General features: G+C 33.7%; 1 protein-coding gene across 1 annotated transcript in view; it reads right to left on the reverse strand.

Annotated features, from left to right (window-relative positions):
* The window catches only part of CALCR (calcitonin receptor), an 85,998-nt gene that overhangs the window by 27,179 nt on the left and 43,947 nt on the right, over window positions 1–14,872 (reverse strand). Inside the window, exons 7-9 of the mRNA XM_015811608.1 lie at window positions 2,580–2,733; window positions 779–839; window positions 502–568 (exon numbers count right to left, since the gene is read on the reverse strand). Of these exons, the coding sequence (XP_015667094.1) occupies window positions 502–568; window positions 779–839; window positions 2,580–2,733 (282 nt within the window). The remainder of the gene's footprint in view (window positions 1–501; window positions 569–778; window positions 840–2,579; window positions 2,734–14,872) is intronic.

Genomic DNA, 14,872 nt, shown 5'->3' on the forward strand with positions numbered 1-14,872 from the left:
TTTTCCACCCGTTGCTCCTTGTCCTGCTTTCAGGCGCTTTGGAGAATAGCTTGACTCCCTCTTCTTTGTGGCAGCCCCTGAGATATTGGAACATTGCTATCATGTCCCCCCTCGTCCTTCTCTTCATTAAACTAGACATACCCCATTCCAGCAGCCTTTCCTTATATGCTGTAGCCTCCAGGCAGATCCCAACTACTCAGAAAAATCCCCACTCATTTTAAATTCCAAACATTGGACTATCATGCCATGTTATTGATAGATTTCTAGCATCCAAGTTGCTTCTCTAGCCATGAAGAAAAAAATCTGCTTCAGGTCAAGATAATGGTTCAGAAGTCCTAAGGACACAAGGAACCATGGAATTGGGTGATTATTTTTATAAAACATTAGGTGTCCTGAATTCTGTGCTGAAACGTGGGATAAAACATCTCAGTAAGAACAATGAAGTGTAGCAGAATTAGAATAGTGCTGAACTCACAATAAAGTAGCAAATAATATTCTCACCAATAAAGCTGCCATTACAGGCCCATGAACAATGTACAGCAAATATGTGTCAACACTAATCCAACAGCTGGAAGAAAATAAATAAATTAAATAATGAAATTATATATATTATCTAATTAAACTTATATATATATATATATTATATTAACCAATTAAGCTTTAAATATGTGTCAACATTAATTCAGCATCTGGAAGAAAATAAATAAATTAAATAATGAAATTATACATATATTAACAGATACTAATTAAGCTTTCTGTAAAGTAGCACAATACTTACTTATCATTGAAATATCTGGCTCTGGCTACAGCATGAATTGATGCTGGCACCAAAGGAAAACCTAGAATAATAAATTATATATATCAGATTTATTATTATTTTGGATTCGATTATGGGCATGCATAGGTCTGTATAGGTATTTCATAGAGACACAGGGTTGGAAAGGAAAGTTTAAACTAATATCCTGCATGTATTCAGTCAAACTATTCCCAGCAGAAGATCATCCAATTTCTACCTGACAGATTCAGTGAGGAGGAACTTAGTAATTGGTTCCATTTTCAGACTGCTGCTACTGTGAGAATTAGCTTGTTCTAGCATGCAGTCTCAATCTGGATTGTTCTACATACATTTATATCCTGCCATTGTTTCACTAGCCAAGTTAGCCAAAGTTATGTATTAGTGAAAAGTTAAACAGACATGTTAATTGACCACAATAACAACAACAATAAAAATGAATTGCATAACTAGATAGGGATTTGAATGGTGACCTCCAATTCTTAACCTTGGTTTCAATCAGATTTAAATCAGCTGATAGCTGTTTTAAAGCTATCATGAAAAACTGAAAGAGTCAAATAAGGCAGTGAGCCTGGTGGCTACTGTGAGATAGACTCAGATCCATTCCAACTGACAGTGGCACTTATCTAACTGTTGAATTAGCCTTAACTGGGTAAGTCAAGAGATTGACCTATGGGTCTCCTGTGGGCATATAAATGATTTGCCACTCAACAACAATTCCCTTTTAATGTATTTTTATGCAACTCAATGTTCTTTACAAGCTGGAGGAAATTTGAATGCAAATTCCCATAGTTTATGAAGAAAGCTTAAGCACTATCTTCAGTGTTTCAAACATCTCCTTTTCAAAAGGCTGTTACTGAAGATGAACAAGCTTTATCTGTTTAAGAGATGTGAGCACTGATGGAAATTGTTGTGGAATTAAGACTGATATCATAAACATTTTTACCATGCATTTTGCTTTAACATTGTCTTGGCAAATCACTGTTAAATTATATTTGAAGAAATAAAAAATGGACTAAACAACATTTTATATGATAAAGCTTCTAGGGTTGGTTGAGATACATTTCTTGAAATAAATATGAGCTATCAAATTCACCTTGACTTGGACTCCAGAGCTGGAGCAGATCACTGAGGCAACTTTAAAAGCTGTTATCCTGTTTGTATGGATTTTGTTTTCCACCTACACATCTTAAAAGAGCTAAAGGTCACCCCCAGAAATATATTCTCACAAAAAAAGCAACTGTGCAAGCTGACCACCAACTATCTCTTAGCTTTTAATGATGAGATAAGTACAGTGTACAACAATGGCTAATGTATTAAGTGTGATGCTCCTCAATCACTCAAACCAAAGGTCAAGTAATCCTAAGGCCAGTCAAATTTCTTTGACATCTGAAGCCAAAACATCTACTAGACTCCCCTTGGCAGGAAAAGTAAAATAATAATTAAATTAACCATTTGCTTTATACTGTCTAATGATAGGAGTGGTCCTGAAAACTAGTAATTGTAAATGGACTCATTTGTGAATGGAGACTATATAAACACAAATCCCAAAATCATCCAACTGACTTTCATGTGTGTCTGTCTAGTGTTAGCATCTTAGCCACCATACTGCTCAATCTGCCATATTGGCTCTCATTCATTTGTACAAAGATACTATACATTTTTTGCATAATAACTTATAAGAGTTATCTTTTTCTGTGGATATTCTATGAGTCAAAGTGCCAATTACTTTAAAAACTCTGTGACAAAAGGAAATATTTTAACAACTGGATGGAAGACCACATACCCCAGCCCAGGAGGTAATACCAATGCAAGCGCTGTTCTTCAGCAAATACTGCCACCACAATCAGTGTATGAAGATATATTCCTTCACAAAGCATCCAGAAGTAGTTACAGCCCATTGTATATTGGTGAAAAAACTGAAGCACTTTGCAGCTTACCTGTCAGAGAAAAGTAGCAGACAGATGTGGAGCAGATAACAAAGTACATAAATGAATAAGGAAATATCATAATAGACTTTCACAAGGTTTTCCTGCTGTTATATCCATCTGTAACCTTCAGCACCTTCTAATGACTGAATTTCTAATGTACCAGACATACAGTACTGACTAAATTTGTGTCCTATATTAGGGTTTTGTGGAAGAAACCAACATGTCAAACACTAAAATCATCAATCCATACTTCAGATGTTTTTGCTTATGATACAGAACAAATAGATGCAAAGTTCAATAAATTCAGGAGCTACACTACCTGAATTCTTCACTAGTCCATACTTACCTGGTTTTCTTAAATCTTTGTCTTATAATAAGCATTAGATGGTGCTATATAGCTAGAATGAATTTTGAAAACAAATTCTTTTTTAAAATTTTGGTGGCTACTGAAACTCGGTTTCATGAAACCACAGATTTCAGTAGCAAGAAAATGGGCAATAATAGAAAATTTCCATATTATTGCAATGTAATATCTGTTGGGTATTGGACTAGGACCACGGAGACCCAGGTTCTAATCCAACAGAAACCAACCATGTGACTTTGGGCCAGCCTTTGTCTATTATTGTAACTTTACTAGGTATTTATTATGTAGAGAAAAATTACTGTACAGAGTCATACATAATAATAATAATAATAATAATAATAATAATAATAATAATAATAATAATAATAATAATAATAATAATAATAAAGTTGGAAGGGACTAAAGTACTGGAGAAAAAGCATAATATAAATTTAAAATATCAGTATTTCTTAACAAAAAAGAAAACATTTCCCTGAAGTTTCCTGGCAAAATATATCCATAACAAATGATATTCTAAATATATTCAAATTTAGAGAACATTAAGTGCATCGCCAGCAGATGGATTTGTAGCTGGCTGACCGGCCATACTCAGCCTGTAGTCCTCAATGGAACTGCATCTACATGGAGGGAAGTAGACAGTGGGGTATCCCAAGGTTTGTTTTAGGCCCAGTAGTCTTCAACATCTTCATCAATGATTTGGATGAGGGGATAGGTAGGGAATCCATCAAATTTGCAGATGACACCAAACTGGCAGCAACACTCTAGAACATAGGCTTAAGATACAGAAGGATCTTGACAGACTTGAACATTGGGTGCTATCTAACAAAATGAAATTCAATGGCGAAAAAAGCAAGGTTCTACATTTAGGCAAAAAACCCCGAATGCACAGGTACAGTATAGGTGGTACCTTGCTCAATAGTAGTAAACTGTGAGAGGGATCTCGGAATCCTAGTGGAAAATCACTTAAATATAAGCCAGCAGTGTCTGCAGTTGCCAAAAAAGCTAACACAGTGCTAGGCTGCATTAACAGAGGGATAGAATCAAGATCATATGAAAATCTTTTCTGAACTATTTGGATTACAAATATCTATTTAATTGGGACTCTAAAGCTATTTGCAGAGAAAAGAAAGGAAAAGTAAAATTCAAATTCTTGGCCATCATGGATCAGAGACATGTAGAAAGAATATATCAAGAAAACATAAATACTTCAAAGGAGGAGATATATAGTATACTGCAACTAATTCAAACAACGATGACTTTAAACCACAAAGAAATCCAAAATAACTATGAAAATATAAATCAATCTATTTCTAAGTTAACTTTACAACAAAAATTTTTCCAGAAAACAACAACAGAGAAGGAGCAGATAAAACAGATAAATGGATATAGAATTTAGAATACAGACTTAAAAATGGAACTTAACAAAACAAGGAAACATGATTTAATGCTAGTGGGAAAAAATTCACAAGAATTGGAAAAAACAACTTATTCCTTAAGACTACAAAATAAATCTGAGGACAAGAAAATAGATTGGATAAAATGGACTGTAGAGATGTCAGGAACATTGGAGAGAAAGGAAATGATAAGAGAAGCGGAGAGAAAGAAAAAGATTTTCAACAAAGGTGGAAAGGCAGAAGCTCCGTACAAAGACACTTCACCTGATTTACTTTTTATATCTACACCAACATTTACGAACATACGGAAAACCTTTTTGATTCAGCAAAATACATTGATTAAGAAAGATACTGGGCAAAGGAAAAAGATTAAAGTGGAAACCAAAAAAATAGATGATGGGACTTACCACAGAAAATATTTAAAAAAGAAACATTCGTTTGAATGTTAAAAAAATAGAAAAGTTTTGGAATACATATGTCATTCTAAGAGGGATGAATTCCCTAAATAATATAGTATGCTTTTTTCCCTTTCTTGTTCTCTTTCTTGATATGAGTAATATAAAAAAGTTGAAATGACTTAAATAAAGGAAATGTTTTAGATACTTAAATGTGATTGAATTTAAGAAAATTATAATGGATAAAAAAGTTTTGAATAAGAGTTAAAGGACTAGATGACTAGATGTATTAAATGGAATGTTTAAAGATTAAACATATTTTAATTATGGTTAAAAAGAATAAGAAATTTAGGAAATAAATATATATTAGCTTAGGAGGGATATATATATTTTAAGTAGTATGTTATTTTTTATGTTTCTTTACTCTTGCTCTCCTTTATTTTTTTTTCATTGTTTTATCTGTTCCTTAAGAAATGTAAAAGTGTGAGATGGTTCATATGGAAAAATAGAGTTACATTTTTAAATGTAATTAATTTTTGAGAAAATCTTAACCAGTAAGAATACCTAGAATTTGGTGGGAGAAACAAATTAAAATAAGGACTGTAACGGGATCTATGATAAGGCAACCAGAATGATTGGATAGAAAAGAAATATTATATTGATGTGATTATTATTTTTAGGAATATTGGGAAAAAATTATATATTTAATTGTTATCTATCATAACAATAAGAATTGTATTAATTCAATATTTGCAAAAGAGGATATTTTGGGAAAAGAGGAAATCAACTAAAACCATTATGTGGATTATGGATTATAGAAATCAATTGTTAATGATTGTTTTACAAATGTAATCCTGACAACACACTGTTCACTGGACAAGATCAAGGATGCAAGATCAAGGATCAATTAGATATTTTAATGCTAGTTCTAGAAGTAATCAGAAATTGTAAAACTTTCTCTTCCTAATATATAGTGGGTTAACTAAGGTAGAGTCTCTCTGAATGACTGAAATGCTTCTTCCAAGTTTTCTTTCCACTTGGAATATATTGCCATGTATCTAAATAAACCATTAATTTACTCACTTGCTATCTTCTGGTTATTAAGGTCCACATTATCTTCCATTTCTTTCCTAGTATTCCATAATCTCCCACAAAAATAAGCATCTCTGTGTTCCTTATGCACTGGATTCATTAATATACAGTATCATTTTCTCCTAAATATCAGTACTTCTATTAGTTTCACTTTATGCTAAATAAGCTACTCTGTGGTATCTGATGTAACTTTTTCCTGTTTATACTGATCCTCATGGCTTGTAGAATATTTCAGTGACTGATGGACAATGTTGGTACATAATGCTCTCTGGTCCTGATGGAATGTTGTTTAACCAAAGCATGCCTATGTTTAAAAAACTACCAATAAACAATTTCTGTGAACACCGGCTTTCAGAAGAAAATTAAGAATTCCATTATTTTATGGACATTTTTATTAAACTGTTTTAAAGAACAGTTAAACAAAAGAAGTTCTAAACAGACCTTGGCATATGTCTGTAAATTTTATGTGATTGTCTCAAAGTGTGCTACTGCATTTTGTAGGTTTATTGATCAGAGTACATTGTTGTCTGGATCAAATAATCAAAGTCTTGCATCTGTCTTTTCCTCTATTAAAAGAAAATACATATCAAAAACAGTTTCTCTAGTTCAGCTTTGGATTCTAAACAGCTGCTGCTGCCATATTACAAGTAAACTCATTTAGCAACTATCTTCTACAGTGACTATTTGCAGTTAAAGGGTTGATGAAACAGTAACTTTGTGACCAAACTTCACATTTATAATCTTCTCAGGTCTCTAAAGCAAAGGAAAGCTGAGATATGATTGTAAGCACAATAGCAGTTTTACTTAGCAACCACTTTGCTTAATAACCAAATTGCTGCTCCCAATTGTGATCATTCAAGGAGGACTACCTGTAGGATGTTTCTAATAATAAACAGAAAAACTAATATTGTATGAAGCATCCACATGACACTAATTTTAGAAAACTATAAAGCATAGGAATAGGAAAGTCAATGCATGAGATAAGATAACATGAACTGGTTAATTATGTAAAAAAGATGTGACTCTAGAAAGAGTGCAGAGAAGAGTAACAAAGATGATCAGGGGACTGGAGGCTAAAACATATAAAGAATGGTTGCTGGAATTGGGTATGTCTAGTTTAATGAAGTGAAGGACGAGAGGTGACATGATAGCAGTGTTCCAATATCTCAGGGGCTGCCACAAAGAAGAGGGAGTCAACCTATTCTCCAAAGCATCTGAAGGCAGGACAAGAAGCAATGGATGGAAACTAACCAATGAGAGAAGCAACCTAGAACTAAGGATAAATTTTCTGACAGTTAGAACAATTAACCAGTGGAACAACCTGCCTCCAGAAGTGGTGAATGCTCCAACACTGGAAGTTTTTAAGAAGAGACTGGACAGCCATTTCTCCAAAATGGTATAGGTTTTCCTGCCTGAGCAGGGGGTTGGACTAAATGACCTTCAAAGTCCCTTCCAACTTTACTATTATTATTATTATTATCCTAACATCAGCAAGAATTTGGCTAATAACGTAACATACTATAGAATGTAGTTTCTAGTTTCCTGCCTGAGCAGGGGGTTTGACTAGATGACCTCCAAGGTTCCTTCCAACTCTTCTCTTCTCTTCTCTTCTATTCTCTTCTCTTCTCTTCTATTCTATTCTTATTATTTGCACAAAACTGTGCCTTCTGAATCCACTTAAGGACAATATCTTGACCACAGACACATGAAATAGAGAATAACCAAATTAACAGAATAAACTGAATGTATAGGAGAAAGAATATAACTGCTCTGCCTATAGCATATGTGAGCACATAAGAAGGCATAGAAAAGCATGCTAACAAAATATTATTAATAAATATGTATCTTCTACAACTTACAATAACTTGTTTAACAATTTTTCAAAGTTACCACAACACTGAAAAAAATGACTTAAACTGGTCTTCGCATGTAAGTGCATCCCATAGTCACAAGATCAAAATTTGGACACTTGGCAACCAGGATGTATTTATAATGGTTGCAGCATCCAGGGTCATGTGATTACCATTTGAGTCCTTTCCAGTTGACATCCGGTAACCATTAAATCAATGGGGGAAGCTGGGTTTGCTTAATGCAACATGAACAACGGTGGCAGAAAAGGTTACAAAGAGTCAGCATGACTCACTTAAGAACCACCTTGCTTAGTAATGGAAATTCTGGTCCTCATTGTGGTTATAAGTGGAGGACTCCCTGCACTTAGGAAGGTGCCATGCACTGAGATACTTTGGTCACTAAGCAACTCATGTCTAAATTGGTCAAATGTCACTCACTGAACTTTATTTCTTTTTATATTCTGATCTGGCAAAATAACTCTACATCTAAATACAGCTGTATCATAACTGTATTATCTAAGAAAGTTTTCAACTAAAATGATATACCTGTTTAATTAAATGTACAGTAGACTAGTTGTTTGGTAACCTCGCACTTTTTTACTTAATTGATTAGTTTCCACTATTTATTCAGATTTGTTCCTTATATTACTCACCATGATCTTTCTCATAGTAATGTCCAAATATATTAAAGCTTTAGCTTCCAAAGTTCCAACTTATGAAGGCAATGATTGGTTACAGAAGGATGCCTTAAGATTATAGCCTCTACTTGTGAAATATTCACTTACTTTACTCATTCAGTCAAGCTACAATATGGATTACCATGGGCTTCTTTGATAAATCAAAATTACTGTATTCAAACCATGGATCATATTTAATGGTTTAACCAAACTGAATTCATACAAAAGGAACACACAAAGCAAACTGCATTATAGCTTATAACATTAAGTAAACTGAGTGGGATGTATTTGGATTCCTGATTTAATTTATGGTGTATATTTCTGGTTGAATTTGATATCTATCTCTTCTAATGATTTCCATGTGTAAGCTTCCTATAACAAGTTTTTAGATATTTTTGTAGCAATATGATAGATTTCTGGGGTATCTAATTTTATTAAATTTCACATAAGACAACATTTCCTAAACATAATCAGTTTTCTGTGCTAAAACAGAAATGCTTAATTTCTGTTAAGTTCTGATTTCAATTCAGCAACCAACTCTGAGTTAATTTGCATACATCCAGTTCAATTTATGGCTTTTGAAGAAATTTAGTTTCTTGATGTATAATAGCTCTGGGAAAGCTTTTAGACAAGCCAAAAGGGATGAGATTGATTATTACTAAAGTTTCATCTCATCAACTTGATAACATAGTGGAAAAGGCTAGCATGAGGAGCTCAGTCCCAGCACTATATCAAAATTAACAATATTAAAGAAATATAAATCAAAATGTAAGAAGTGCTGGTCGACTTGAAAACATTTGTAGCACTTCATTTGTTTATACAGAAATGGTTCAAAGTTATATTAATTAAACTGCCTGGACTATGTTCATATTTCAGCTTTTTTCATTCAGTCAAATTCTGCACAAAAGACTCCATTTGACTGCAGTAACAAAATCAGAAGCATTCAAAATCCTTTCCAGCTTTCTCATTGATATAGCCTTGAATTATCAGGACAGCGTATCTTCTTCTAAGAGCAGAAAAGAACAGGAAAAGAATAATAAAAACTGTTTTGGAATAAAAACAAATATGTGATTGGTTCCAGTGGATGGTAATGCTTTATTGGCTGGAAAAGAGCTCTTCATGGTTGTTGGCTGTTGTTGGTTCTGACATCTGTTATTACAATCATCTAGATGCTTCTGAAAATATGTTGGCTATTTCACATACTCCCATGTAAATCAGACTTAATGCAAACTCAGTATTGAAAAAGCACTGGAATTTAGGTTACTTCATCATGTTTTGCTTCATTAAGGTATGGAACAAAACTCTTTGAGCAGTTAATCTCTAACACATATATCACATAACTATATTTTTGAAAAAGCAGACACACTCTTTTGTACATTCTCACTTCGATCAGAATAGAGCTGGAAGGGACCTTGGAGGTCTTCTAGTCCAACCCCCCTGCTCAAGCAGGAGACACTATACCATTTCAGATAAGTGGCTGTCCAGTCTTTTCTTAAACACCTCCAATGATGAAGCACCTACAGGCCAGCTTCACCCAAAGTTTAGGATGCAAATTTTATTTTGTTTTGTTTTTCCCTAAGTAAATGTATTCAGTGAATTGCCTTATATTCACTGTTGAAAATCATGAGACCTAGATGTTTATTTATTTATTTATTTTGTTGATGTTGCCCAGCCTCTACTCTACATAACTCTACTTCACACTGCAAGTAACGGAACTTGAAGCCAGATTTGAAAGCAGCAATAAGTCAAGCTAGATATGAGATCCATTGTTTTAATTGCAAGTAAGCCCTGACCCTAATGAGTTGAGGCTGAGGTAATGGGGTACAAACAGCTAATGTATAAACAAACAAAACAACTCTAATTCTTATTAGTATCCCTTCTTTGTTGATAATTTCCTCTGCCAACTTTTTCAAAGTGATTACAAGTTTTTTTGAAAATAGAGTTGTTATAATCTCAAACAAAATACAAACGGCACTTACTTACAATATAAATAGATTGTAGCTATAATTAAAGTTTGGGAGTAACAGAATGACTTTTGCAATGATATTATAAGCAGAGCAAGGATTTCATGTTAAACTGGCTCCATCACCACTGGATAAATCATACAGATTTTCTCTAACCTAATGTCATCTAGATATGTTGGGACTTCAACACCCACGTTTTCCAACAAAAATGGACAATGGTGTCCCAAAACATCTGAAAAAAGACTCAGTTGGGGAAGGCTATAAATACAGTTATTGCCCAAAATCAGTTACGTTGAGAAGGGTCTAATTAATTTTTTTTCATGTACTGGAATATCAGAATGCAGAATAAATGCTGATTGCCATAGGTAATCCAGTACAACTATGACACATGGAAGAAAGCTGTTATTTAATAAAAATAAATTTATAGGATTACTCCTTGTTCTATTAAATAGATAAACAGTGGGTGGCATATTATATCTCCCAGCATCTCTCAGTGTCTGTTATGTAGCTAGGACTCCTGGGAATTAAGATTTAACAACTGCTAGGAGACTATACATTGTGGATTCAAAGAACTTTAGATACAGAACTATTTAGATTCTATACAAATGATTGCATGAGGAAAGAATGAAAGCAAAAAGTTTTATAATAACAATAGGGACATTTTAAAAAAGAGTTTTTTGTAATTTTTAATGTTTTAGGAACTCTATGATCTGCCCAGGGAGTTTTGGTTATTCAACAGGTTAGAAATATAATAAATGGATCTCTATTTGAGAAATTAAGAATGGCAAATAATAAAGACAGAACTGATCCATCCCATGTAATTAAACATTGCCCTGATTTCCTTAGCAAATTTCATTAATTAATTAATGTGTTGCCCATCGCATTTCAAACAACTCTTCACTTAACTAAATCTAGATCAGGTTTTTTTCTGAAGAATATATCTGGTTTTATTTTATTTCCTATATTACCCTGTGTATCTGCCATTGGAATGAAATAGAGTAAGAATTTGTTGGTTGGAAGTATTTAGATTTATTGTTTTCTCAGAGCGAAGAGTTCACTAGAGGCCTCAGGTGCTTTAGAAAGTGACCTGAAAGTGACCTGAATGCTGATGCAGAAAGCAAATAAATAAATAAAAAATACTGGGAGAGGCCGGACATAGAAGCAGAGGAGAGAAAGCCATTTTTCACAGGAAGGAAAACACAATAAATAAGCAGAAGGTGAATATTGTGGAGCAACACACTTCTTCCAACGAATATCCCACTAAAAGAGAGAGATAAACCTTTGCCAATTTGGAAAGCCCTAATCCTTCCACATACTCCTCTGTCCATGCCTTCTTGGCTAGTGGGACGGGTCTATGACAATTCGCCACGGCCAACTCACCACGGCCAATTTGCCGCAACTCACTTGCCGTGGCCAACTCACTGCAGAATAACACACCAGGGCCAACTTGCCGCATGACAATTTGCTGTGAGACAAGAGGTACACTAATATTAAAGAAATGGTGGAATAGAATCATTAAAGAAAGGATGCAAGAGGAGGGACAGAATGAAATGTGAATGGCAAAAATTAAGATATTTTTTATTTATTTTAAACTATTAAATAGAATTGTTAAATTGTCCCACAACAAGTTGTTCCATGGCAAGTTGACTGTCGTGAGTTGTCCAGCGGCGCATTGGCCATGGCGAGTTGGCTGTGGCAAGTTGTCCCATTCTGAGTGGACAGTAGAAAACTGACTGTACAATCAGAAGAGAGACACAGAGGTGGTGCCCACAAAGAACCATTTCCCCTTGATATGTTACTTCTTAATTGCACAAACTTATTATATCAGAGAATGGTAAAGTCAGGAGCCTCAGCCCGGAACATCTATTCTAAGCTCTCAGAATCTACCAACTCATTCAGCTACTTATGTTAATTACGTCTTAAATTGCAGCTAAACTAAACAACTGCAGTTACAGTTGTTGTACAACCTGAAGATGCTTATTTCAGGGCCTGATATTGAAGTCCATACATTTTGGATGGCATTTAACAAATAACTTTGTGAATGCCTTGGAATTCTAGTCACTTAAAAAAAAATCAATGGTTCTGCAAGTGTAACCGAATTACAGAAAATTTGCTACGTCTCTTAACACTGAAAATAGCTTGAGGATTTGCTTCAGGTTCTGCTAACATCCAAACTGAAGATATTAAGATATTTTGTTTGGACCATGCAATTTATATAAAACAAAGCTGCATTCAGCTTGGAGCAATTAAATTTTCTTGGCATCACAGATCACAACCTTTAGATTCCAACTTAAATTCCAATGTATCCATAGCTTCAAATAAATAACCTTTTGCCCTCAATTAAGCATCTTTAGCTTTAAGCCATTATAACATAATATATTTGCTGGTTATACTGCTATGTATTTTCAATTTGTTAAGCCATTCACTTCAGTCTTTTTCTAATAGAAAATGGGCAGTCAGGATTTCTTCTTAAGGTCCTTGATTAAATTCAATTTTTTCATATCAAGATCCCTGTTTTTGAAACATTATCAATAATATAGAGCTACGGTGTGACATTTATATAATCTCCAAGAAAACAATTTTGCTCATTCAGGCAAAAAGGAACATTGACTTTACTAGTCTTTTCCCCATTGCAGCTCACCACATGTATTCCTCTATGAGAATTATAATTTTTTCCATCTGTTGTTGTCCAATAACTTCAATTCACAGGCTGATGCTTCTGAGCTTAACAAATTATAGGTTTGTAAAGGAGAGAACTGATATAGTCACAAATAGCAAGTAATACTAGATGGGCTAATAGTATTAGATGGGCTAATAACATGTGCTAGACAAACAAGGAGAAGAGAAATGAAGTTTTGATCAGTTTTTAAAATTATTCATATAAACTAAGTTAAATCACCACTGAGTCAGGCTTAGCTCTTGCAATTAAAAATGTCCATGTAGGTGTTTTTTAAACAATATTTTATTATTTTTTTATAATCACAAATCCTTTATATTTTATAAGCAACATGTTGTCTGGATTCTAATATTTAGCTTCCTACTACCTGTTAAACTCCTTTCTCTCTACCTCGTTTTTCTAGCCATTGATAAAATGTGCCCCATGTTCTAATGCAGGGGTGTCAAACTGCCGGCCCGTGGGCAGGTTTCATCATACCAGAACCACGCCTACCCCTTTGCCGGCAATGGCGAAAAAGCTCCGATACGTCGCGTGACATCACATGACGTCGCGAGTTTGACATGCCTGTTCTAAAGTATTCTGAATTTTCTTTCTCTTTCATTTTCAATGTAAGTTTGTCCATTTCTGCATAGTCTAAAATTTTCTTGATTATTTCTTCCTCCGCTGGTACATGTAAGATTAAATATACACATTCTTTCTCATAATTTCCTACAACTATATCTAACAAAATAAAATAAATAAATAAATCTACATAGTTTTTTATCATTTTCTCTAACCATATATGTATTCTTTATCAAAATCTTTTGGCTTTAGGGCATGTCCTCCCAAAATGATAGTATGTGCCTGGTTTTTGTCTACATCTCCAACAATTACTAGACATATTTTTAAGCATTTTTGCTAACCTCACAGGTGTGCCATCTATAAAACATTTTATATAGGTTTTCTTTGTAAGCCACCGCCTTTGTTATTTTAGAGTTTCTTTCCTAAAGGCTTTACCAGTTTTCTAACTCTATGTTATGCCCAAAGTTTTTTGCCCATGTTACCACTGTTTCTTTAACTTGTTCCTCTTCTATCTTTAAACTTAACATATACTTATACAGTTTCTTAATCAATTTTTCATCTGATGCCAATAGTATCTGGTCAAATTCTGTCTGTTCTTTATAAAATCCAGATGCTTTAGAATCTTTTTCATATCTCATTTGAATTTGCAGATGTGACCACCATGATAAATCAATGTCCTGTTCTTCCAGTTCTTATCTAGATTTTAATTTCCCTTCAATATTCAAAATATCTTTATAAGTCACAATTTTCTCATAGTTAATTAGGTTTGGGTGAACAAATGCTTCCATTGTTGAAAGCCATCCAGGTATTTTCATATAAATTTTTGCTTTTACCTTTTCCCATTCTAGAAGAAGTGTGTTTCTTATATACGTAGTAGTTTTGAAAGTATCTATGTATTTTATTCTTCCCATACCATAGGAAGGCATGCCATCCAAGTTGTAGGTCATGCCCTTCTAGGTATAGTAATCTTTTATGTCTAAGGGTTATCCATTCTTTTAACCATGTTAATACAGATGGTTGATAGTATAAAGCTCAATCTATAATAATAATAATAATAATAATAATAATAATAATAATAATAATAATAATAATAATAATAATAATAATAATAAGTAGTAGTAGTAGTAGTAGTAGTTGGAAGGGACCTTGGAGGTCATCTAGTCCAACTCCCTGC

This window comes from Protobothrops mucrosquamatus, unplaced genomic scaffold (genome assembly GCF_001527695.2).
Source record: "Protobothrops mucrosquamatus isolate PMUCROS unplaced genomic scaffold, P.Mucros_1.0 scaffold45, whole genome shotgun sequence".
In the NCBI taxonomy this organism is placed as follows: Eukaryota; Metazoa; Chordata; class Lepidosauria; order Squamata; family Viperidae; genus Protobothrops; species Protobothrops mucrosquamatus.